The sequence below is a fragment of the Prinia subflava genome, chromosome Z, assembly GCF_021018805.1.
Source record: "Prinia subflava isolate CZ2003 ecotype Zambia chromosome Z, Cam_Psub_1.2, whole genome shotgun sequence".
Taxonomy (NCBI): Eukaryota; Metazoa; Chordata; class Aves; order Passeriformes; family Cisticolidae; genus Prinia; species Prinia subflava.
In genome coordinates, this window is record NC_086283.1 from 26,590,935 (window position 1) to 26,617,165 (window position 26,231).

Below are 26,231 nucleotides of genomic sequence, written 5' to 3' on the forward strand. Positions count from 1 at the left end.
ATGCATTGCCGTGTAAATTGTTGAACATGATACAATGTAATGGAAGTAATTCTAGTAATTAAGTTACTTTATTATGTATCAGTACATAAAATTCGTTTCAAAATGATGAATGAATGGGAAAACATAGAACCCTAATTAACTTGGTTTAGTTGGGATGACTGAAAAAAAACCCCCTAGCCCTGAAACTATTTTTATCATATACTAATTTGGTACCCTAAATACCTTCTAAACCATTAGGTACAGAGGCAGATGTTTACTGTACTAGAACTGCTTGCTGAGAGGAATGCACTCATGTTGTAAATAACAGTGTTCTTAAATACATTTTTCTTAAATGTAACAGGCACAGTGACTTGCTTGTTCAAAATCTTGACAGGGGGTTATGGTAGTGATGTAGAGACATCAGTCGAGAGGTCTAAGAGAGAAGTGGAGTGCTATGTTTTGTGCTTCAGAAATAATGACCAAAACCAAACAGAAGGAATTAGGAGTCTATGAAGTGTCTCACAAAAACCCCATGCATGCAGTGTAAAATCTAGAGAAGTACCTTGTTATGTTATTGGTTTGTTTACCAGGCAATTTGGAGGCACACGTGGCACTGCACTGTCCCTGCTAACAGGCTCTGTGGGCCCGTCAGGCTCTGGTGTGACCCTCTGCCTCCAGGCAGATCATGACACCACCCAGGTATCTCCTGGTTTCCATCACGCACGTTTTGATTAGCTATTTATGACACGGAGCTTTCTGCCTGGATAAATAATCTCTCTGAAGTGTTTGGTGGTTTATTGCCAAGTACTTTGATTAAAAAACCAAGTGTGTGTGGGAACTGCACTTGTGACACTTGCAGGAATAATTGTGGCTGGTGACGGAAGCAGGGCTCCCTCTAACAGTTTTAGAGAATATATTGCAATAAATGTCTTGTTCCACAGGCACAAGCCTTTGCAATGCTGCACAATTCAAGTGCTACTTTCCTGGGTGCTATAAATCAGCAGGCTCAGGGGATGACTCTCTTTTGCCAGTTCCCACAGCCTGTGAACACCCTTAGAGCTGAATCTTTCTCATACCTAAGTTTATAAATTGTTGTTTGGATTGCAGCAGTACATGGGCTGTACTTTTATGTCTGGAGCAGTCTCTAAAAGAATATTAATTACATACCAGGAAAAAATAGAGTGAATTGTGCAGAAAAAAAAGTGAAAATGGTCTGCAACAAAAGGAACAGAATTTACATTATTCCGTCCAAAAGACAACCATAATTTCATGAGAGACACTGAGACTCAGCAGTAAAGAAATCAATTTAGACTGGCTGAAATAGCAATATACCCAAAAATACTCAGAGAGTAAAGAACTCCAGTCGAATGGGTTGCCTTCTACCATGATAAACAACTGAAAAATCATGAGGAAAAAAGGATTTAAAATCAAGTAGAAAAAATTAAGTCTTTCTAAACTTAGGTATGTTACATTAATGAGGTTTTCCACCTAGGACTGCCGATGGGACCAGATCTAAATTTTAATCTTTTGGAGCAAAACCTAACAAGAGGAAGGTATAGTGATTAAAAGCTCCTTCTTGCTCTCATGGAAATGAAGCTCTTCTTCAAGCTGTTTTCACAAGAAACCATTTCCAGGAGCTTTTCTGGACATGTTCAATGAGCTACTGATACAAAGAGCTACTGATACAGGACTAAAAAGACTAAATGCTTCTAAAGTGCTCCTTAGTACAACTGAACAAGCTTTAGTGCAATTCAGTGGCCCAATCCATTTTAAATTATTGAGGTGAAGCAGGGATCTCCAGTGAAGGGCTGGTAATCCATCCACTGGGACAGCTGTCCGAAACCAATGTGAGTGTTCCCAGCAACGTTTTGTGTGGAAAACTGCATTTGGAGGAAGGATGAACACCAAAATGTTCTGTTTTCATGGAAGTGTCCATCTCAAATCAATTTCATAATTTATAAACTATTTTATGGCTTCTGAATAATGGCTTGCTTACTGAAAAAGACTCTACTTGCTATTAGGAACTTGTTAAACTGAACTGCTCAAGGAAGGAAAAGACATTGATTTAGGACTCCATAGGTAATGGTGTATCATTCATTTCCTGTTCTCTCAGGATCTGTTTATTCTCAGCTTGTATTTGCTTTCCCCTCTCCCATCTTTTTTTCTTTTCACAGCAGACATCACTTAACAATTTATTTTCATACCTACAGCTTTGCTTACTTAGGCAAATACATGGCCCAATTTCAAGAAAAACACTTCACCACCACTTAATCAGAAACAAGCACATACTTAAGAGACATCTATTTGAAATATCTACTTCTCCTAATCAATTTTCTGAATTCCTGTAAATTTTCAATCAAATGGGACAGCTGAAGAGATAAGGGACAAAATGGTGAGGACCACAGCTCAAGGACTGAAGATGATATACAAATGCTGTAGCTAAACCATTAAATGATAAAAAGAGCAAAACAAGATGTATGAGAAAAGATCATCTACTTTAACCCACCCAATTTAATTGGAGATGAACAGGCAACTTTTGCAATGTAAGCTCTTGTCCAAGCCACTTGAAAAAAAGTCCTGAAAATGTAATCAGAATAGAACTCTGCTTGAGAGCTCATCTCTTCTTTACTCAACCATGTCAATTAATCTAACAAAAGCCTTCTTGCGTGAATTTTGCTTTGATGTTACAGAAAGGAGACAAAATGATCTGCAGAGAACGAGGTAGAACAACCCAGGATCACCCCAGAGCCAGCTGAAAACAAGTGAAGACAGCGAAAAGAGCAGCTTTCCTACATGCAGTCCCAGAAGCAGAAGCTGTGCACCGAGGGAAGCAGAAGAGCAGTGGGCCGGGCACAGCCACTACCCCTGGGCACTGGGATGGGACTCTAGCACCTCCGGATAGCAACTCTAGCCGAGGATTTCTGTGGAGCTGACAAAGGCAGTCACACAAACGCCCAGATCCTGAAAACCCCTCATTAATGACATCCTTTGTCACAGCATCTTAAAGGCGCTAAACCCCCGCTGGCACTCTTAAAGCGTTTTCTTAGTAATTATAGCTACAGGGCAAACGAACACGATAAAACATGTATCCTTCTAAGAAACATCAATTTGCTTTTCTTAGCTCTCTTTCTCCTCTTCCACTCTTCTGTTTCAGGACCTGGCTCTTCAGATTTTTCAGCCAGCCTTACCCTAACTCGGTTGGCTTCATTCCTACAGCCCTCCAGGGCAAGCAGAGACAGCACACCTGAGGAACAAGGGAGGCATCTCCCAGTTTTGTACTAAACCAGGCTTTGTCGCCTCATCTGTCACCTCTGCTCACCTAATCTTCTGTCCAGATTAAGGAATAATCCTTCCCTCCAAGTCAGCTGCTGCCTCTGCCTGCTCCTACCTTCTACTGTTAGCATAACTTTTTAACAACTGAGGGTAAGTTTGGGTTAGTTTTAATCCTCAGCAAATTAACTGTTGTCTGATAAAGACAACACAATTGTCTCTTCCCCATTAAGGTTTCATGTCAAGTGCTACCAATGCTCTCCTCAGATAACCTGAATAAGATAATCATTGCCATTCTCCCCTTCCTGTTTTCCCCCAGCTCTTCTGTACAAACACTAATAGTATTTTATTTGCTAAATTAGCTAACTTATTTTTCAGAGTGTACCTTTCTTTTCCATGGATTGCTGTCCATGATAGAGATTTGTTGTTGGAATGTTCCCAGCTCTGACCTTGAATACACTGTGGCTCTAACACTACTGAAAACAACAGCTTTCTACTGCCGAATGGAAATCGCTGTCCACTGTCAGATAAGAGATAATGAGTAATAGACAAGCAATAAAAGCATTTATGTTTGTTTTTCGCTTTTTATGCAAACCCTCTGGTTTTAGCTATCTTGTTATTCTAGTATTATCCTTGAAAATTAAAATTTTAATATGTTTGGAACGGTTTGTTCCCCAGAAAGCATGAATGAGGGGGATTAAATTATACCTGTATAGACTTTTCTTGGTGATTGGTAATTACACTGTCACTCATGATGCTATTCATTGCACTTGGCTGCATGGAACTGGGTAAAAAACATGACATTTTCTCCTGTACTGGACATAATGAGAATCTATGGCTTTTCAAGGAATCATTCATCAATGAGGTACAGGAGTAAACAAAACATGGGGAAGAGGCATTTGGAACACAGGTCTTTTCAAGCCCCAGTATAAGCAACTTATTTTTACTCTGGGAAGGTAACGGGGGCCAGGTAACCAGCCTCACAATACACCCGACAGCAGCCTGCATGTGCTTGCTGAGCACACAGGCTCACACCCTTCTGCCTACCCATCCTGAGACAGCAAGCCTTTAACCTTGGTGTGGCTAAAGAGTGGTGCTTGGGGGTCTGTCCATGGGGTGAACATGATTTTGGGTTCAGCTTCACTGCAGTCAAATGCATTCTCCTAGGGCTCTGTATGTTGAAAAGCTGTGGTACAAAAGGTGCTGTCCAAATGCAGTGCTTCTACTAAAAGCCAAACCAAACAAAAAGGCATCTTTGTGGCAGAGAGACACACTGAAGGAACAGCATTATGTTCTCAAAAGTTTCAAGTAGGAGACTCAGAAATTCACATTTCCACGAAATGTAAATTAACTTAATTTGTTGTCGTATCTGACAAAGGACATAGTTAAATCTGGACAGGACTGAGTGAGTCCACAAAGAATCAAGAGCAACCATTTATGTTCGCAGCAGGCTTGTTTTTGCACCTAAGTTAAAAGTTCTTTGAAACTGAAATGATGCTACAAAACATCCTGGCCTCAGTGAGCCCTATCTCTGCACTTAGGCACAAAGTCTCTAATGTATGTTGGTCGCAGCCAATATTGCATGAAGTCTGTTCTCCCGTTTTTAATAAATGTCAGTTGTCCTAAACACAGTACTTTGCAAAGTGTCACAGCTTTCAACACTGACCTATAACAGGTATGTTTTAAACACTTTCGGGAGGTTATTCTCTTGCCAGGGTCACTGTGACTTGTATATATATATATAACAAAAATATCTTCCTGGTAACAGTCTCTTTCTTCCTCTTCAACAATGTGCTGTCAATTTTAAACTCTGGAGACTTCTTGCTGCATTATGTAAGCATAAACTTGTTTTTATCGATCAATGTAACATCAGCGCACATGGAATAAGGAGATCGATACAGGGAAGTGCTCACAATTCCAAAGGAAACATGGAGAAAACTGAGACTACTCAGAGCAGGTGCTGCAATGAAGACGCTTTTTATCACCTAGGTGTTGTAGTAAAGTGCTATGGAAAATTCAAGGGGTGCTCATAGCCGATATTCTAAGGGAACATTAACGTAAATTTATTTTGTTTTAGTTTATGTCATATTTTTAGTGTTTTTGTATTTAACTATGTTTAATAAAGATGAAACAGAACTACTCCACTATTGCTTATAATCCATATTTGTCACATAGATTATTCAAAATCACACTGATAAACAAGCTGCATCTTTACTGATAATGCTTGGCAGGAACATAGGGACACAGACTTTTAAGAAATCAATGTATATTTTCTTCCACTTCAAAGTGGCAGTCAAACTGACATAGTGAATTTTTATGAGAGCAGCCAAGCTTTCAGACAGCTGTGAACCTATGAAAATATTAAAGCTTCTTTACCAGATTTTGCTGGGTTTGCACGGCCAGGTTTCAGGAGCATGGGGGCTGCAGGGGTGGCATCTGTGAGAAGCTGCTGGAAACTTCCCCCATGTCCCGTGGAGCCAAAGTCACCAGCTCTACAACAGAGCCACTGCAGGCCAAGGCTGAGGCCACCAGTGGCAGTGGCACCTTTGGGATAACAGAGTTAAGAAGGTGGGGAAAAACCTGTGGGGAACAACAGCTGGGGTGAGAGGAACTGGAACGGGACAGGAAAAGAGCCCTCCAGGCCCAGGTCAGCACAGACTACCCTCAGCCCATGGCGAGCACAGTGCCACTCACAGCCCTGAGGAGCCCATACCGGAGCAGCAAATGCAGGAAGGAGACTGTGATCCCGTTGGGAGCTCCTGCTGGAGCAGGCTCCTGGCAGGACCTGTGGCCCCAGGAGGAAAGGAGCCCACCTGGAGCAGGTTTTGCAGCATGACTGGTGATCCTGGGGTGACAGATCCTGGATCAGTGCATCTCTCACCTGCTTGCATGAGACTTCCTGGTTGCCCTTCTCCTGCTGGGCTTGCTTACCTTCACCTCTACACCAATACATTTTAAAGGGTGTTATAAATGTACACAACATCCCAGCCAAACTTGGGAGGATTGGTGCCTTCTCAGCGCAGGACGTACTGAACAAGGAGCTAGATACTAAACCCCTTTGTTTCACAAGAAAAGCTCTGACATAGTCTAATGCCTTTCATTACCCATGGAACTGTCAGGGATGCTGCCATGGATTGTAAGATCAGTGCAGGGTCTCATGCAACCTTTGCTGTGGAATTGCTCAGACCCCCTTCTGCAGGGTGTACCTTCAAAGTGTGGGGTGTGGTTTTTGGAACCATTCACTACTGAGGCATTTTACCATCAGGCATGATTTTCTTCAAAAATTTAATGTATCTTTACACCCAGTAAAATTTCATGGTTTAAAACACCTGCCCTTATGCAGAAGTGTAAAATGCCTCCCTCATTCTGCCACAACAGCTTTTTCATACACTTCAAATTTGTACTGGATCCCATTCTCTTCTTGGATATCAGCAGGAACACCTGGGTACCTAAGGAGAGAGGAGAAGAAAGAGTACAAGCCAAAACGCAGGTAAGAATATCATTACAATTCACATGTAATTTAGCCAATCAACTAGAAAAGCATATAGTTTGGAAACAAAATGAAAACACTGGCTTTAGAACAGGTACACTGTTTTTAGGAATCATACTAACTACTATCCATGGATTATAAGCACATCTTTTGAATCAAAGCAGCATACTCTCACAGAAAACAACACTCCTATTTTTGGCTTAATAAAGAAATAGCCAACATTTTTATTAAAGCCTCCAATATGTTATTCAAAATATCTGGCAAGGAAGAAGAGATTATGGAATGCTTTGGGTTTTTTTCTCACCTTGGTTTTCCTAAGGTTTAGAGGAAATGCTAAGGACAAGGCTTTTTACAAGTCTGCAAGAAATTACTAAAGCAGGTGACTGCTACCATAGAAAAGAGTTCCTCTATATTCCAGGTTTTCTAAACCACTTCTTATTAATAGATGCTTTCAAAAATCTTTTCATCTCCCCATGAAAGAACAAGGATTTTGTATGAGTAATACTGACTTTGAGGGAGAGATACACTTTAAATTTATTTGGTAAGGTTTAGCATCGTCAAGTTTCCACTTCAGTGAGGAAATTACCTATTATTTCACAAAATCATGTTCTAACACCAATGTTCCTTTCAGTACATTGGCCAAAAACAACGCATAGCTAGGAACAGCCAAGAGAGAGAGGGAGCTCTGGGTCAGATCTGAGGACACTCAAATGAGCACACAGTAGTTCAGAATATATTGGAGAAGGTGACTCATCCGGCCCACCCACCTTGTCTGTCCTGTATGCCTCTTCCCTGCCCCTGCCTATCCTCCCCCAGAGCCATGCTAATCCATTCCTGTGCCCCCTGAGGAGAGTTTCACTCCTCCTACTTTCTATTTCTTCCATTGCTGGTCTGTAACTAGCTGAGAGCCAAAACAGGAGCAGCAGGAAGAGGTCTGGTCCTCCCAGGTTCTTGAGGCAGGTGTCTGAATTTTTGCTGCCTCCTTAGTGCCTGCTGGATGTAATCTTGTTGGAGAGGACATAAAAGCACAACTGGAATATGATAATACAGAAGAAACCACAGTGAATGCAGAAACTGTAAGTTTTTGTACACCTTTTCCTACTACGTTTGTTAGAAGAAGTAATTTTCTCAAGAAGAAAGGAATAACCTTAGAAATCTATAAAGCTCAACATACTCAATTTACTAACAACATACTGAGAGTTACAAAGCTTAGTAAATATTTGAGTAATTCTAAACCAGGAAACAATAAGAAAAAGCTACTTTTAAAGCAGCTGACACAGACAATTCTTTACTGCGAAGATCATGGAGTTGAAGAACACAGCAAGTTCCAAAAAAATCTGTGCAGAGTGTAGTGCCATTCCAGGTTTTAAGTAAGGTACGATTCTGGAGATAAATTCACCTGGAACTCAAACCAATATGGCCTTAATAGAGCCCTTAAAACATTCAAATTAGGTTATTCTGAAGACAAGCCTGATATGCATTTTGGTACTTACTCTGTTAGAAGCTTGTAGTCTTTATGGTCAATTTCTGGAAAAAATGTGTCACTTTCGAATTCTTTCAAGATTCTTGTCACAAACAATCGATGATGAATTGGCTTCTCCATTGCTGCCTTTAGAAGCAACACAAACTCAGTCACAATCTTATGTACCACAGGCTTTTAGCAAAGCCATGAAAATTACACTTTGAATCTCCTCTTTCAGACTGCTGAAGAGCAGTTTCTGTAGGGATAATTTCACCCTGTGTCAGTTCCACCCGGTAAGTGGCAGCAATACTCAGAGCCTGGGGTACCTGACAGAAGTTAAGAACAAAATTTGAATAGTGAGAAGAAAAGGACAGTAGGCCCAGTCGCAACAAGCAATTTCTGAATCACACCTCTTTGGGAGACATGTTTGGGAGGAATGTTTAAGTGGTGAGAGATGCCCACACCTTAAAGTAATTTGTTCTGATGTTTAAGAGCACTGCTAGGGATTTGCGCTGTATTTTTTGGAATTCCAGATATTAATCTACCCCTTAGTTTAACTTAGAAGTTGGATCTCTGGATTGTGGCAAAATGTGCTAAAAGTTTTTACATTTCAAGCTCCTCGGATGAAAATGTTCTAAGATAAGGTTTTTTAGGTGAGTTTGTCACTAACAAATTCAGCAGTTAGGAATACACATTTTGTCTTGAGATAGAAAAAACGCAACTCTTCCAGACCTTGTGGACATTAATATAACCCATGAAAAGCTACACTAGGGTTGGCTACAATATATTTTTGAAAAGCTTTCGCTTAAACTGGCAACAAGCAATGCTCTTTGTGGAAGATGACTCACCATGCAGCAGGCCATTACGTACTACTTCAGCAACCACAGGAACCAAGTAATAACAAATGGAATCCAATAAAATTAATTAACCACTGCTGAGAGGCTAATTTGTAGAAAAGCTACTCTACTAGAGAGCAGTTAAAAATGAAAGGGCTAAGTCACAGCACACAAGCAGCGAACAGCACTGAACTGGTATCCATCCAGTTTGTACACAAATACTAGTATTTTGCCTTGTTTGAGGATGGGGAGGTAAGAAGAGTCACACCTGCAAAATGACGGAATAATCCACCTCAAAAATAAAAACATGTTGTGCTCTGTAAACAGACACCTCTGCTTTGTAGCAGAACAAATCAACATCCTATCCAACTCGGGGGGAACTCACCATTACCAGGAACTCTACCACTACAACAGGCCAGGGAAGAGCACAGGGAGGGACCAATCACAGGTGTTGCAAAGAAAGTTGAATTTAACCCCAGGGAGACCAGACGGTGACCTCTGTTCTAGGGAAATGGTTTCATTAGCTGAATGAACCAACCAGCTGTGTCACTGTCCCCACATTCATAGAAGAACTGCAAACGCTTCCTCAGTTTGCCAGACCAGCTCTGGAGGCCTGGGTGTGTAGGTGGCCCATGACCAGTAAACAGCAAACACAAAAGAGCTTGGGGAAGAGCAACAGGGTCAGGCTGGCTTCAGGCCATGTATTCCTCCTCAGCAGCTGGGAGTGCCCAGTGCCCGACAGTGAGCCCACAAGGGGCAAGAACAAACACGCTCTTCCATTTCTCTTGCTCTGTTCTGCTCAGGGCAACTTTCCCCTTTGGGAGGGGGAGTTAAGTACACAGTTAAATCAGGTACTGGCTGCCATCCTGCCCCAGCCTCAGCTTGTGCCCACCTGCTCACCCCCAGGCCATGCCTGACGTGGTTATGATCATGGGGCCTGACACTGCCCCATGGACCTGCCCCACCACCCCGAGCCCTGGCTGGGGAGGGCCCTGCCATTCCAATTACTGCCCATGCAGCCCAGCTCCCGTTCCCTTTGGAATGCCTGGTCCTCCCTGCTCTCCCACGGCAACTTCAGAAAACTTCAGAGAAGTAAATTTTCTATCAAACACGAAACCTTCCACAGGTGGAGCCTCCAAAGGAGCCTGTTCAGTGAGGCTTGGACTCTGACACTGCCTCAGTGAAATACTGCTGAAGACATGGCATGGTGGCAAAGGACTTCTGTCATCCTGCTGTCATTTCCACAAGGAATAAAGTAGTTCCTCACTGATATTCAATTCAGTCTTGCCCTGTCCATCCCACTCCATTGGTTTCACCAGTTTTTTGGAATCGAAGAGAAGTTAAAGGAGGCACAGGTCTGAGCTGGTAGAATGCTGGCGTACTCACTCCATTCATCATAAAACCATACCACACATGAAAGGAAGTTGACAGCTGGCTCTGTTGGTTTTTGTGGATTTCTATGTGTGTTTTTATTGTTGGTTTTGTTTTGGTTTTTTAACAACCTATTCAATATTTGAGGATGTGATGGACTCACAGGTCCTATTCCTCATGAAACCTTAATGTTTTTGACCTGTCTAAACCACAGTTTAAATGTAGTTAAAAGAGACTGATACAATTTATACTGAGTGGACTCAGAGTAACCTGGTCTAGTGGAAGGTGTCCCAGTCCATGACAAGAGGTTTGGAATGACATGAGCCTTTAAGCCCTTTCCAGCCTAAACCATTCTGTGGGCCTCTGATCCCCCTAGGATGTCCAGAGAACACAACTTTTCAGTAAAGGCCAAGACCTGAACCTCTCAAGAGAAAATATCTCCACACAGGTGCTGCAGTGTCTTAACTCAGAACAGAAACCTGGTTTTGAAATCACAGAACTGCACAATCGCTCAGGTTGGGAAAGATCGCTGAGGTTCCAAGATCATTGAGTCCAACCGCTAATGAATCTTCCAACTGTCCCCACTCATCACGCTTCAGTTGTACATGGGAGCAGGTTTGATATCCATGAAGGAAATTTCTTGGGGGTGAAATCGAGTCAGAAGCTGTGCTCCAGCACATCTGATGAGCTCTAACAGCTATGAGAGACTCCAGGGCCAGAACCAATGAGTCAGCCAGCACTGCAAGCCCCCAGCACACAAGAAGCACTCACAAGCCAGCAGACAGCCCTCAAAACATGAAGTGCTCTCACAAAATTACAGAGCTTTGTAATTTGTAATTTGTAACCTACTGACCACGGCTGGGCTCCTCCCTCCTCATCCAGACAAACAACAGCAACCCAAGCTCCTTCTGGAATTCAGGAGATCCAGAACAGTGCAGAGGAGATCCAGGATCTCCTCTGCATTGCACTAAGATCTAAGCAAATTAACCTGCTAAACCTGTGCTCTCAGAAGTCCAAAAGCTTCCCTAGGGACATCGCTACTGCCCTGTGGCTACATTATGAGACAATAAACATGATGAGGGGATCACTGTCCGGTCAAATTCAAGATGACACCCACATGAGTTTTTTTGAACCCTCACTGAACTTCCTATCTTTCCTGCTCTCACTTGCCAATACCAATACTCCACGCAGCTTCTCCCTGTCCCCACTGCTCCCCCTTTGCCTGCTGCAGAGGTCAGGTCACAATCTCCCAGAGTGTGTAAGCACAGCATCAGCGTGACCTACACGAGGCCTTGAGTGGCCACGACAGCTCACAGAAGACCTGAGGCAGCTGATGGCAATCCTCCCACCCCCTGGAGAGAACTGTGTCCTTCAGAACTGAGGGGCAGTGGGAGAGATGGCCATAACCCACAGAGTGATGCTCTGTGTCCTTATGAATGTTTGCAGATTTGGCCCTCCCTCTTCTGTAGTTTGAGGAGGAAAAGGATGTGAACAGCAGCAATTCCATGCCTTCATTCCACTCCTGGCAGGCAGCATCCTGTCCCAAAATGCCACCTCGGAGAGACTGACTGGACACCCGTGTCCTAGATGTGCATGCAGACAGCTGGGGAGCTGCTGCACCTTGGCCCAGCTCCCTGGATGGGGGCAAGTCTGGCTGGTGTTTCAGCATGGTGTCTGGGTCAGGCAAGAGGCACAGCAGGGCAGGTGTTCAGACATCCTGAACAGCCCAGGGCACCCATCAGGGGTGTGGGAAAGCAGCAAAGGCCTGGAAGGTCACGGCACACTCCCTGCGCACACCAACTACAGAGACTCAGTTTGCAGGATTGCTCCCAGAGGTTGGTGACAACAGCCCTGACCATGGTGGACCCCCTCAGGTCAAAGTGATTAACTGATCAGACGGTGCTAAGGTTAGGAGCTGTGTTAAAAGGCTCCACGGGACAATAAGCCAGCACTTCAAACAACGATGTGGCGTCTGGAGGTGTTGTCTGGCAATGACAAACCTGCTGCTGTAGCTTCTGACAGATGCCCTCAGTTGTGCACCCTCACACCCCATACATTCCTCCTTCCTATTTCCCAGAACCCCACTCCAATGGAATGTCAGACTGACCCCCCTCTGCCAAGGACCACAAACCAACCGGGGCAGAGGAGCTGTAGTGCTGTCCTGAGAATCCCCACATGCTCCTACTCCTCCTTTGACATCCACAGCAGCCCCTGACAGGCTGTCAGAGCAGCACCCCCCAAGCGCCACTGGTGCCTGTGTTTCCACATCGTAGTGGAACAGTTTCCACTGTGCCTCAAGGAGTTAGCAACCCACAGAAAAATTACCCTGCACAGACCATGTTCCCTGCCCACAGGATGATAAGGTCAGACAAAAGACCGTAACACAGAAGCTGGAGGCAGATCCCACTGGGAATCTGCAAATCCGCCACCTGCAAGTGCTTCCTGTGGTCTAAAAGGGCAGCAAGAAACTCTTGTGTGAACATCCTTTCTGTTTGACAACAAAAAGTATAGACTAGGTTTTCTGAAAGAGAGTCCTGTAACAGCTTGAATAATCAAAATGGAGTAGGCCTTTCTATAGACAAACACAGACCTGTAATAATTAACAAAATCAGTTCTCAACCTTTGAGCCACACAAACCAGTGAGATTAAAAAAATGCTTTAAAACCAAATACCTGAAACTACTGAATAAAATTATTCACTTCAATTACCAATTGCTGCTTTTCTTCCTACACATTTCTACATGGTATAATGGAAATATTCCTGTAAAATCCTTTGTGCATCTTTAATACAGGCACTAAAAATACTGCTTGCAGTTTTGGTAGATGTGCGTGGTCCCCATAAATCCCGTTCAGTTAATATCACAAAGGTAACTGGAGTGCAGGAATTTGCATAAAACTGTCAGATTTCTCCCTAATGTAACTAAACTTTCCTTTGAGATGTCTTGAGTAGATGCTTGAAAGGGAGGGGACAACTGAAATTCTAGAACCAGAAAAGGGTTTGGATAGAACCTTAAAGCTCATCTTGTTCCATAGGCAGGGACACCTTCCACTGTCCCAGGCTGCTCCAAGCCCCAGTGTCCAGCCTGGCCTTGGACACTGCCAGGGATCCAGGGGCAGCCACAGCTCCTCTGGGCACCCTGTGCCAGGGCCTCCCCACCCTCCCAGGGAACAATTCCTCCCCAACATCCCATCCATCCCTAACCTCTGACAGTGGGAAGCCATTCCCCCTTGCCCTGTCACTTAAGGCCCTTGTTCCTAATCTCTGTTCAGCTGTCCTGGAGCCCCTCTAGGGCCTGCAAGAGGCTATGAGGTCCCCCTCGCGCCTTCTCTTCTCCACACTGGACATTCCCCTCTCTCTCAATGCTTTTCCATGTCCAGGATAACCAGGTCTCCTATTACTTCACACATTGCCTTGTACTGATCAGCACAAATAGTACATTCCTATTTATTCTTTATCAAAACTGCCAATTTATAACGTTAGTATTGGTGACTAATGGTCTAAAAAAAGGCATTATTTTCTTCCAAATACCAGTCAGATGCTGGAAAAATAGTTAAAACAGAAGCCTTCAAGACAGACGTCTTAGAAGAAGCGGCAGAAGCAATAACTCTTTACAGCTGAGGCTGTGGCCATGGCAGGGAAGCAGCAAATGCTGCTGCTCACAGCTGGCTCTGGCTCCTGCTGGGCAGCTCAGCCCTTAGTGAGGAGAAGTGCTCTCCAGAAACCCTCTGCATGGCACAAGCACTGTCATGGCTGAAAGGCAAGGACTTTTCTTCTGTAGGATTACAACTGATTATAGGCTGAATGTATCTGCATGTCAAATATATGGTGGATTTCATCATGAGGAATGACAGTGTTATTTCATACGCACCTCATTTTCTTACAATCTTAGCAATCTCTAACTACCTCACCGTTTTTACTGAGAACGATGCATTTCCTCAGACACAGAGAAGAGGTTCATGAAAAGCACAAAGTGTAAGGAAGTACCAGAAAAATGCATTTTCCTACCGGTACACAGGGCACAGCATCAGCCCTAATTTCCAACTGGGTGCATTATGGCACTGTCATCACACATCTCATGTCCAAGTGCTGAACAACAACTGGAGTGTATCTCCCAGCATGCTTGTAACGACTAAAGGACAGCAGCATTGTTTCTTTTACTGTTAAAAAACCTTTGCTTTACAATTCTTGACCCAGGGAGTAGGAACACTGCTGGATGGGAAAGCAGAGTGGGTGCGACCTTTTGTTGTATGATTATCTCCTATTATTGCTGACACCGTGACCTGTCAGCTCTCTCTAAATCCTATTTTCTTCCCCATTTACATGTACGAAGTGTCATACTCTGGCTCAAAATGCTGGAACACTTTTCCTTTTTTTTTTTTTTTCTTTTCTTTTCACACCCTTTGCAGGGTCAGTCAGCAATCTCAGTAAAATAAACGTAACAACATGGGCTCAGTAAAATAAACATAACAATATAGGCTTTGTCTGAAGAACCTAGCAATTTAGGTATTGATGAAAAGTTCTCAAAAGCACAACAACAGTGTGACACCGGCCCATTGGCAAGAGCAATGTTCAGTTTCTGGACGGGTATTCTGAACTTGAGAGTTGAGATCCTACTCTCTGAGACCTGTTCTGTTGCAATCACTGCAGTTTGCTGGCAATGCGAGGGGAAAGCACCTCCTAAAGCAGCAGTAATAGGAACTTCATCCTCAGCCCATCACAGAAAATGAGGCATTTAGGAGGAGGCTAAATGTACCTTGTATACTGAAGTGCCTCCCACGATCCAAACCATGTCTACTTTACTTCTTAACTCTGGTGAATCCAAAAGAGATAAAGCATCATCCAGACTTTTGGAAAGATAATGTGCTCCTTTCGGGGTTTCCCTAGAAAAAGCAAAGTTCTATTACTAAATAAATAAAGGACAATTCATCATGATCATTGATATAAACTAGACACAAAATGTGCTTTGCTGAATTAACAACTACATGTTTCATGTTAGCTAATTATTCTAAAGTGCCTGTTACTGACAAGTTATGTTAGAAGCCTCATCTGACTGTAGGATTGTTCAACATATCACAGCTTAACCATAGTTTAGGAGGCATTATAAATTAAAAATAAGGAATTTCACAACATGTTTTAGAAAAAGTGTAACTGAGAAATTTACATATTCATAAGATAAATACAAAATCTATAAATAAAATATAGATCACTAAATACAGATAATCAAGAAATTTAATGTAGATTTTGACTTGAATTCCCAAATGTTAATATTTCACTCAAGGAAACTAGTTCAAAAGCCAATATTCCCTGTCAACCCACATATTCACCTGCAAATCCACCAACATCCTCCAAAGCAATAAAACACTACAAGCGGACATTTGTGTTTAAAAACATTTGTGTGACTGTGGGTGATGCATTCAAGAAGAGAGTTCTGGAAAAGGACAGTTCATCCACAAATCCTAATGAAAATAAACTTCAAAAAAATGGATTAAGGGCCACCAATCTACGTGCAAACTAGAGAAATACAGTTAAATACCTGAGTCAGAAGCACTACTGAAAATTGTCAAATGGTTTGTGAGTAGAGCTAGAAGTAGTACTCATGATGCAAAGTAATGACAATTACCTTGTGAATGAATTTAAAAAGATGAAAAACTAAGAGTAAAGTATTATAACACCCAGAACCAACAGCAGAAATGCTTTCTGACGAGGTATCAAAAATGCTACATTTGGAACTACTAGTGTCATGTTGTAATGCTACAGGCATTTTTCGGTGCAGGTTTTTATTTGTTTGACAAATATTTATCATACTTACTTGAGCTCCCTGCTGAGCACAATATTAATTCTGTTTTTTAAAGGACGGTTCTTCTCAGGAATGGAGAACCACGTTTTTCTACCCATTATCAGTGCATTCTGTTTACCTGAGCAAGAGAGAATTGACCTGAGTTTTCAGAGACAATGAACTTCCCCCGCCCCTCCAAGCCCCTCTCCAGCAGTTAGCAAAAGCACAAGCTAAGGGCCCAGTTCTCAAATGAGTCACACACAGATTTACAAACCCCCAATAACTTCTACGAGAAGAACCAATGAAACTAAATCTAAAGCCGAGGTGCTAAGGGATCAACAATACTCTTACATTCACACATAAATATAGTTTCTTGCCAAACCCAAGCATTCATAACCTAATTACCTCTCATATGTAAATCTGCTAAGGAAAGGAACGTTATGAGGAAAAGGAGTTATCAGAGAAAAAACCACAAAGCCAACATGGTCACTCCATGTTGTTTCCAGGCTGAGACACAACAGAGGCAATGGTGATATTCCTGGTGTGAAGATTTATGGCAGCATAATCCATTAAGAAGTCTGGTTATGAAGCACTTTACTGGCCTAGCATCCAAGATCACAGTTTATCAAAAGATCTGCAAGCAGGGTAGAGCAAAATGTTTCTTTGTAATTATATTTCAAACATCTTTTTTCTTGATCACAGGTTATTTGTGCCAGGTAAGATGCAACCTGCAGACATCTAAAAATACAACTGTCAATTGTGCTCTCTCCTTTTTTTGTACATATAGGGTTGCAAAGGGCTGAATTAGGTCTCCAAAAGATATGTAGTGTCTTTCACTTAGAACTGTTTCAAAAGGAGATTAGACATTCCTTGTGGATTATGGAACAGACATTCAAATTAGAAAATTGAATAAGTCACCTAATCAAAACAGAAAAATGGAGTAAGGCACCTAATTAAAATAATACATCAAGCTGACCAGAAGTGAGTTTTTACCAAATGAGTTTTAACAGCATAAAAAAGTCCTAAACAAACCATGAAAAAGCAACCGTGTTGACAAACAACTGCACTATTTCTGCTCTATGCTGTCAGCATGGTTTGGATTTTCTGGTGCATGGATTTGGCTCAGCACTCAGAAAACTCAGCAAAATTACTGTCAGAAGGGTCAGAGGGGTGGATCAAATGGCCAAGGCTGAGCTACAGCAAACAAGTTAGATAAGCTAATTCAGAACGAAAAAAACAAACCACCTCTGCTAATTAGGCAGCCTGTGAAAACCTTGCCATTTTAGCTTGGAGTTTCGGGTAAAGACTTGTTAGATAAACTTCAGAAGTTGTCTATTCTGGTGAAAGAAGGACTTGAAAATTGTTTCCTAAGAGATCACCTGCATATCCTCTGAAATATCTGATTCATCTTCTTTCCTCATCTAATCCGACCGATTACAAAGGGCTGAAATACTGGGTAGACTAGAGGGCAGGAAGGGGGCCAAGGCAGGGAAATACCGAATCCCGAGTTTTGGTGTCCAGTGCCACACACCCCGCACTTTACCTTCCACGCGGGATGTGCTCGTCATTCTCTGGAAGTACTTGTACTCATTTCTGCCGGGGAAGCACGAACTGCGTTACAACGTCTTAAGAATAAATTCTCTAATTCGTAATTTTTTTTTTTTTTTTGCAAGTTCTCTAATTTCAACCAAAAAAACCAAACCAAATTAAACCAAAACAACAAAAAAACCAACAACAAAAAAACCCAACAAAAACCACACCCAAACAAACAAACAAACAAAAAAATCCCACAAACGAACAAAAAACCCCCCCACTCAAGAGTGTTGCCGGGGAGGGGCGGTTGGATGGGGCTGGACCGGGGCCATGGCCGAGAAGGGATCTTTGACCCCCAGCTGTGCTTGCATGAGCGATAACCTGCGGCCATAGTATGAGGGAGAACCCACCCAAAAAATAACCCCACAGCCCCGCTCCCGCCACGCCGCCGCTTTCCCGCCTCACAGAGCATCGCCTCAAGCACTACAGCTCCCAGCGCACCCCGCGCGGCCCCGCCGCATCCGCCTGTTCCCGCGCGGCGCGGTGCACGCTGGGGACTGTAGTGCGGGCGGGGGTCGCGGCGGCGGCCGACCGCCGTACCTGAGCGGCGGCCAGGGCAGCTGCCCGTCCTTGCCGATGCCCATGTTCTGGCTGACGGCCACGATGGAGTTGAGCGAGCGCGCCATAGCCGCTCCGCGTCTCCCGCGCCGCGCCAGAGCCGTACCGGGGCGGGTCAGGGCGGGCCGAGCGGGCGCATCCGGCGGGAGGCGGTGCCGCGGCGCGGGGCTCGGCCATGCCGCGGGGCCAGCGGGGCGGCGGGGCCGCCGGGCAGCTGGTGCTGAGCAGGTTCTTCGGGGCGGCGGCGAGCGGCGGCGAGCGCGGCCCCCGCAACACGGTGCGCGGGGCGGAGCGGGCACGGCCTGCTATCCCGGTATCTGTCCCGGTATCTATCCCGGTATCTATCCCGGTATCCCTGTCCGGGGCACGGACACTGCGGGACACGGCCCCAGGGCCGCCGCAGCCCGGGCTGCGAGGTCCCGGCTGTAGCATCTGTGTGACATGGGGCACTGGTACCCAGGTACTCGGAGAGCAGCCTGGCAGGAAGGACACAGAGCTGCTGGACAGGATCCAGCGGAGGCCACAGAGAGGATTTGGGGTCTGGAGCATCTCTGTGCTGGGCAGAGACTGTGGGAGCTGGGCCTGGTCAGGCTGGAGAAGGGAAGGCTGAGAGGGGATCCCATCAATCCATACAAACATCTCCAAGGGGTGCCAGAGGATGGGGCCAGGCTCTGCTCAGTGGTGCCGGTGCCAGGATGAGGAGCAAAGGCCATCAAATAAACCACAGCAAGTTCCACCTCAGCAGGAGGAGGAACTTCTCTCCATGGAGGGGCAGAGCCCTGGAACAGCTGCCCAGGGAGGGCCTGGAGTGTCCCTGCATGTCCCTGAGATATCCCAGCCCCAGCCGGACACGTTCCTGTGTCACTGCTCCAGGGGACCCCGGCTGGGCAGGGGAACTGGGCTGAATGGTCTGCAGAGGTCCCTTCCAGCCCCAGATACCTAGTGATTCTGTGATACAGGATGTGCATGTTTTGGAGGAGCTGGAGCTTGGCACAGGTTGGTGAGCTGGGCAAGGCCAGCATGTTAGTCCGTGTCTTTGGGGCTTCACTTCAGCGTTGAATCCCTGTGCCTTCTAGTTTTGCAAAATGTGGAATATGTTAAGATTATCGTAAGTCAGGGTGTTCTTTGAGGTTTTATCTTTGTGTATTTTGAAGCCTGATCAGCAAGAAGTGAGATCTGATCAGTGGGACAGGCAACAGCTGCATCTCTTAGTCAAGTCCTGGAATCAACAAGTTTTAAGGATGTAAATCAGGATGTTGGTGTACCTCCATGTATGCCTTGCAACCTTGTCGACGTGCTCGGGGTGCACACGTGCTGCAGCTGAAGCCTGTTCCTGCCCGTGCCACAGGTCAGCCCTGCAGCTCAGACAGACCAGGCCAGGCACAGCCCCTGCCCTAAGCAGGTGCAGAGCTGGGCTGGGATCACACCCTGCATGGCAGTGCCATCATTCCTGACAGAGGGCAGTGCTTGGGAAGTTACCAGCTCTGGCTTTCGGTAAAGAATGTAAATGATGGCAGGGCAAGGGCAGTGAGGTGTGCTGGAACAGCCCGGGCACCCAGGCATGCCCAGCACTGATGGAACACCGAGCGTGTCTCTCTCCAGGGTGTCGCTGTTGGCTTGTGACACACTGAGGAATGAATCTCGTTTTTAGGCAGCTCTGGCATGCAGTGAGCTGTGCTCCTGTCCCAGGTGCTCAGTTGACTCAAGGTCTGAGTGCTAGTAGGTGCAAGGCCAAAAGAGCCTGCAATGATGCAGATCCTCCCTGTGTTACCACTGGGAAAAAGTGGCTGTGTCCCAGCGGTTGGATTTCTTTCTGAGTTTGTATTTTCCAGTCTCCCTGTAGTTCCTGTTTCCAGCCCCTTCTGGCCCTGGAAGGGTGTTTTCTTTTTCTACCTGTGACTCAAGTCAGGTATTTTGGTTGCCTTTGGTCCAAATATATTTTAAAAGGTGTGATTATAGCTTTCTGCCCTTGTACAAAAATCTTCTTCGTTAGTGTTTATTTGATGGTATTTAACAATGGACTTGAAAACTGCTACTGATGTGGGCTGTGTGTATGTGGAGGTTTTGGGTTTAGTTGGTGAGGCTGGACTTCCTGCTTAGTTCTAAGGAAATTGAAATCCCATGGTTAAACCATCTGAGATTACAATAGGAAATGTGGATGCAACTTGCTGAAAGCACCTGTTGTGTGCTTCTGTGCAAAGGGTTTGTTTTGTTGGACTTACAAGTTACTTCTTCATATTTAGTCAAGCTTCTTGCAGAAGATCAATGATGAAACAGCAAAATTGATGGATTTTCTGTTTACATAGTGTTCTAAATGCATGTTTCAAAAGACATCTGAGGAGCAGGATGGAAGCTCCTCCAACCTGGCCTTGGACAATACCAGGGATGGAAGGTTGGATTATTTTGCATTAACTTCTTGTGAAGTTGCTGGTTGCATTATTCTCTTTCAGAGGACAGCAAACCGAAAAGGTAACTGAACTTACTAGTTTAATTTACGTTTCAGGCTTCTGAATTTGCCACAAAAAGGAGCACATCTACCAAAAGCAATGAATCCTGTGAAAATAAGACCAAGGCGCGACAAATTACTCTGGAAGAGATCTGTAACCCACTGAAGGCTCAGGATAAAAGTGAGTTGATGTTAGCAAGCCTTCAAGCATTGGCAGCCAGTAAATAAGTTTTTCCTTGTCAGCTGCTCCATTGCCCTGGAAGTGCCTGAGTCCCATCTGGCTTTGAACAGAGAATTTAATAAGTTAATGCTGTTATGAAAACCATTGTAACATACATATATAAAGTTCATTACATTTCAATAGAAGGAATTAGCCTCTTAAGTTTCAAAGTGGGAATGGTATTAAATTTGTTGGTGTGATGCTTTGAAGTATCACTAGGACATCCTCAAGAAACAATATTGTCTGCTTAAAAAAATGTACTGAAAGAAAATCTGTTCGATTCCTAGTATTCTTAGTTAACTTTATGGCTGTACAGTTGTCAGTCCAAAAAAATACTGATGCATCTCTTCCCACATAGAAAGAAGCACACAAGTGAGGAATATTGGTTTTCCAGGGAAGTTAACCAAGCTGTTTCAGTGCATGATTCTGGCAGAAATGCTGTAGTGGGAGAGGAGAGAGAACATGGGGAAGAGAGACATGGAGCAAAATGCTTGTGTTCTGTGCTTATTGATGTTCTGCTAATAGATATTCTCTTTTAGAAAATAAGTTGCTAATATGTTTTTGTTGTGAATTTTCACCAAAGAAGAATCTCAGAAGTGTGAAAAGTCCCGTATCTGTTTGCAAACTCTGGACAGGCTGAGAGAGTTCTGCAGTGATTCAAACCAACAGTGTACCAGAGGCCGGGAGGATGGCTTTCAGGAGAAAGAATCTCTGAGTTTGGAAAAATGCCCCAGTATTACTGGGAGGAGCTCAGAATTGAAGAATCCTCTTCCGTCTTGGGACACCGTCCCAAAGGCCGCACAGAAGGTATGCAGAGCTTTGGCTCTGTAGTATGTGTAGATTGCTTGTTATGAGTTAAAGCAGCAAGCTTTGGCATGAGCTTCCTTTTGTGCTCCTGTGCTCTGATGTGGAATGGTGCAGCAGAAACCCACAGACCTGTGTTTGTGTACAGATGTTTTCCTGAAGCTCTTGGCATACTGAGCAGGATGGTTGTTCTGGCTCCTCAGTGATACCATTGAACAACAGTGTCATGAGGGAACAGAAACCCTGTTGGTGTCACCTGTTCCTGTGTGGGAAGCTGTAACACCGTAATAGCACCTGTTCAGAGAGGCACTTTGCTCAGCTTGCTTTCAGTTCCACCAGTTTTGGTGTGGGCTCTCAAACTTCTAACAGGCTGTCTTTGCAAAAATATTGTGTAGGGCTATCACTGAGGTGTGGCTTAATCTAGCTGCTGGTGTATGTAACTAGTGTCACTGCTTTTTCAGCTGCAGAAGATAGTGGTAGCTCACATGAAAAGTTGTCATTATTGATATGTATGGTGCAAGTCAAGGGACTCGAGTGGACTAATAGTATTTTGCTTCCCATTTATTTATTGGGCTAGTTAAGATTAGTTAATTAGTTAATTAGTTACCTAGCTGGTTGGCCTGCTCAGTTTGACATATTCAGGTCCTGGATGCATCTCATGGCTTACTATGGTAGTTGCTCTTCACTGGAGTTCTACATCTGGCTTTTTGAGGGAAAGAGCTTGTGTGAAAAGCTGTACAGCTGATTTTAACCTTCCCTGACTGAGGGCTGTGACCCTCTGCTATAGGTGTCTGCTTTGTGCGGGTCCAAATGCTGAAGTGAGCAGGTTGTGGCAAGAGAATTCTGCGGTCAGTTGGAGAACCCAGAACCCTGATTCCAGGGCTGACCTGCCTTCCTTGGAAGGGGCCCTTTTAGCTATTTGTGTCTTGCATTTTACTTAGTAACCTTCCTCCAGCTGCTAACTTAGGACCACCTCAACAAGTCAGCTTTTGTGTTTGTTTTACTCCTTTTGCCTTGTTTCATGCCCTTATTTCACATGCTTTGTCACGATAATTTCATGTGAAATGGGACAAGGTCATCCTGTTTGGCTGGCACAGGCCTTGGACCGAAGACCGCTGGGCCTGTGGGCTGGAGATTTTGCAGCAGAGACACCTGAGCTCCTGAGGCCACACAAGTTCTGGGTGCAGTGCAGCTTTATTTGTACTGAGCTAGGTTCTCTTGCTTAATGGTGTGCAGTTGTGGGGATTTTGCAGTTACAGCTAAGAGCTGTTTTTCCCTGCCTGTTCTCTGACTGCACCCTTTGTACATTCCCATGAGCCGTGTGTATGATTTAAGCTATCTCTCTGTGTTTTTTCTGAATTACCATTGCTGCTAAACAGTCTGTTCACTTCGTTTCTTGTGATCTGAATGGGGGCCCTTGGTAGAAATGGATGTTTATTTGATTTATTTGCAGGTACAGAATTTACACTATAACCTGATCAATTGTGTTTTGAATAGCAATATGCTTTAAAAATTTCTGGAGGATGTTGTCTTTGTATTTTTTTTAACCATTATTATCTGTACTTGATCTTGTGATATAAGTGAGGAGGGACTTTGCTGTACAGAAAACACTTTCCAGCATTTTCCTCTGCACTTCTCAACCCATCACTCTGCTGACAATAGAGAACAACGCAGTGTGGTAGAGCTGAAGTTGCTTGTCAAGAATAGGCTGCATAATGTCATTGTAAATGATAAACTGCAGACAGAGTGGGCTCAAAGCCTTTCATATTTAGAGGTTTTAGAATCTGTAGTGTAGGTTTTCAGTGTTTAAGTTATTCTGAGAGATTTGCTGAACTTAGGGAGGAAGTGAAGACTGGAGAAGGAGTACAGTTTTGGTGGCTGAGACAGGGAACTGAAACTCAAATTGATTTATTTCTTGATTTACTGTGGATTTTTGGAACATCATTAATCTCTTCATGCTGGAGTTGCCCCCTGTAAACTGGAGCAGTAATTCATCCTTATTTTGATATATGGCCAGTTTAGATTGCCCAGTCTTTGCAACCTGCATTGTCTTGGTCTGTGCTTTGAGAGCTTATGATACAATAGGGTTCTGGTTTCCCCTCAGCTGTCTGAGGACTAACTAACTTTGACTTTCATGGCTTTTTAATTACTTTTCATTCCAAATATACTGTATTCTGTATATCCTGCTTCAATAGTTGTGGTGCAGCTTGGGGGCTCTTCAATGCAAGAACAGTCTTTGGCTCTGTGGTCACTGCAAACCAAGAAGGGGATAATTGATTTGATCGATGATTCCTAATTAATCTTTTCTGCCTTTTATTTACAGGAGGAGTTACAATGTAATCTTAGTCAGTTTTCTGCATCTGTTAAGTCTTATGAAAATTCTCAAAATTCTTCAGATACAAATCTTAATAAAAGAACGAAAAGCATTTACACTCCACTAGAACTCCAATTCATAGAAATGAAGAAAAAGTATAAAGATACTGTTTTGTGTGTGGAATGTGGATACAAATACCGTTTTTTTGGACAAGATGCAGAGGTAATTTTATTGAAGATTTTGGAAAGCTACTTGCATTATGCTGGTATCCTAGGTCTATGGCCAGTTCTGGAAGGGGGACTTCTTTGGGGGCATAAGTTTTAAGAGGTATTTTGTTTTGTTTTGTTACTTGAAATTAGGATGAAAAATCTCTGCATGGTGGAATTCAAGACTATCCATTATACACACATTTTTTTGCCAAAATGGCATTTATTATTTTGTAACCACATGATAGTGCTTGCTGTTTTGTACTGAGAATTAAAGATGAGTTTCTGGAATAACTTTTTGTCAGAGTTAAAGCTGAAAAACTTTCAGGTGAATTGTATATCATATATATAGAACTCTACTATAATATATATCCAATATACAACTGTATGCCTTTAGGAATCTTTCAGATTGAAAGGCAGTGGAGCAAGTTATGTTAAAAAAGATGAATATATCAAGTGTAGCCTGGGTGCAGAGAGCATCCTGAATGCATGCCTAGATGTGGCACCTACACATGGCAGATCTGTAGGAACTGAAAAGGACTATATAACAAACATAATTTTAATGTGATGGTTTGTAAATGTTTCATAATGCTTTTTTTAATGATTTGTCCCGAAGTTGTTGCTACCAACCTTTGTTTGGTGCTATTTCCACACTTGAGACCAGTGAGAAATGTTGCTTGGTTACTGGGTATTCATTTTCCCCATCATATTTGTGCTGTGTAATTTGTCTGCTCATTTGCTGTTGTACTTAGAGTCCAGAAATAGAAATATGCTGATGGGTATGGACGGGTCAGTGTTTGCCTGTGGGTCCTGCCTAACACCACATTCTCTGGTCAGAACACCTGCCTTTTTGCTAAGGGACAAAAAAGCAATACGAATCACACATGATAATGTCATCTTTTAGTAAGCGTTGTTACTCTTTTTTATTAAGTATTTAGTTTCCACTGCTGTTCAATATTGATTTTTCAGTATTTTAATTGATTGGCCAGGTTAATCCTGTCTTTATTAACACAAACTGAATACTTCCATTCCTGCTGCATTTTTAGTGGTGTGAAAATCATTTGACCTTTTGCTGAGCTGTGTTTCAGACTCTGTGTGTGCAGTGTGGGTGGTTTACCTCACAGTGGTAAAGATCAAGGTGCAGCCTTAAAACCTGACACCTGCAGCCTGTGATAGTGAATCCCCTGTTCATGGCAATCCTGGGACAGGAAGGTGGAGGGGCCCCTCCAGGCTTTCTCCTGGAATGTTTTTCCTTTGTCACTGAGGTTTTAATTGTATCTGTGCATCACTGTTGTCGTAGAGATAAGCTCCTTACCTTCTTAAATGACATTGTGACCCTGTGGCTGACTCTTGTTGCAGATTGCAGCTAAAGAGCTGAACATTTACTGTCACCTGGATCACAACTTCATGACTGCCAGCATCCCCAGCCACCGGCTCTTCGTCCACGTGCGCCGCCTCGTAGCCAAGGGACACAAGGTTACCCCTGACTCCTGCTAATTGAGTACAGGCCAGCGCTGAGAGAACTTGCACTGCTTGTACCAGAACCTGGTTTCAGCTGAGAAGTGGGCAGCTCGTTATCACTGCTTCCGGCAGCAGAAATGGGCATCTTCCCTTTGTTTCAGTTTCTCTGTGCTGGGGATGTCACGAACCATTAGCAGATTCAGAGAAGTATCTTCATTTTTTCAGAAACAATTTTTTGATTGTGACGCTTCCAAAACAATTATTTTTCTCAGTGTTTCTGTATCAAGTTTTTGCATTTAATAAGGAGATATGTACATATTCTCTCTGTGTTTTGTTGTTCCTCACATCCTTGTTTTTCTTATCCCAGCCCATTTTTTTTTTCTCTGTTCCTTCCTGTTCTGGATCCTTGTAATTCTGTGACTTTCTGATGATAACCTCTTTTTTT

General features: G+C 43.7%; 2 protein-coding genes across 12 annotated transcripts in view; one reads left to right on the top strand and one right to left on the bottom strand.

The window, feature by feature from the left end:
- Positions 1 to 6,517: 6,517 nt before the first annotated feature.
- Positions 6,518 to 18,476, bottom strand: DHFR (dihydrofolate reductase). Of its 2 annotated transcripts, none has more exons than XM_063422798.1 (6): positions 18,318 to 18,476; positions 17,728 to 17,777; positions 16,218 to 16,323; positions 15,162 to 15,288; positions 8,233 to 8,348; positions 6,518 to 6,698 (listed from the first exon to the last, which is right to left on the bottom strand). In XM_063422798.1, exons 1-6 carry the CDS (start codon positions 18,401 to 18,403, stop codon positions 6,611 to 6,613), a joined length of 573 nt encoding a protein of 190 aa, XP_063278868.1. In that variant the 5' UTR covers positions 18,404 to 18,476; the 3' UTR covers positions 6,518 to 6,610. The 2 variants fall into 2 exon arrangements, with proteins under 2 accessions (XP_063278868.1, XP_063278869.1); XM_063422799.1 differs by lacking the exon at positions 18,318 to 18,476 and adding an exon at positions 18,128 to 18,207.
- MSH3 (mutS homolog 3) overlaps positions 18,398 to 26,231 on the top strand; it is a 90,958-nt gene continuing 83,124 nt past the window's right edge. For 2 of the 10 annotated variants that reach the window (XR_010083480.1, XM_063422797.1), the window contains exons 1-5: positions 18,398 to 18,672; positions 20,839 to 20,962; positions 21,585 to 21,808; positions 24,129 to 24,341; positions 25,685 to 25,801. Coding sequence is in view for 9 of the 10 variants with exons in the window: in XM_063422797.1 (XP_063278867.1) it covers positions 18,511 to 18,672; positions 20,839 to 20,962; positions 21,585 to 21,808; positions 24,129 to 24,341; positions 25,685 to 25,801 (840 nt within the window). In the remaining variant the exon portion in view is untranslated. The remainder of the gene's footprint in view (positions 18,673 to 20,838; positions 20,963 to 21,584; positions 21,809 to 24,128; positions 24,342 to 25,684; positions 25,802 to 26,231) is intronic. The other 8 variants (XM_063422788.1, XM_063422795.1, XM_063422796.1 and 5 more) reach the window with 7 other exon arrangements.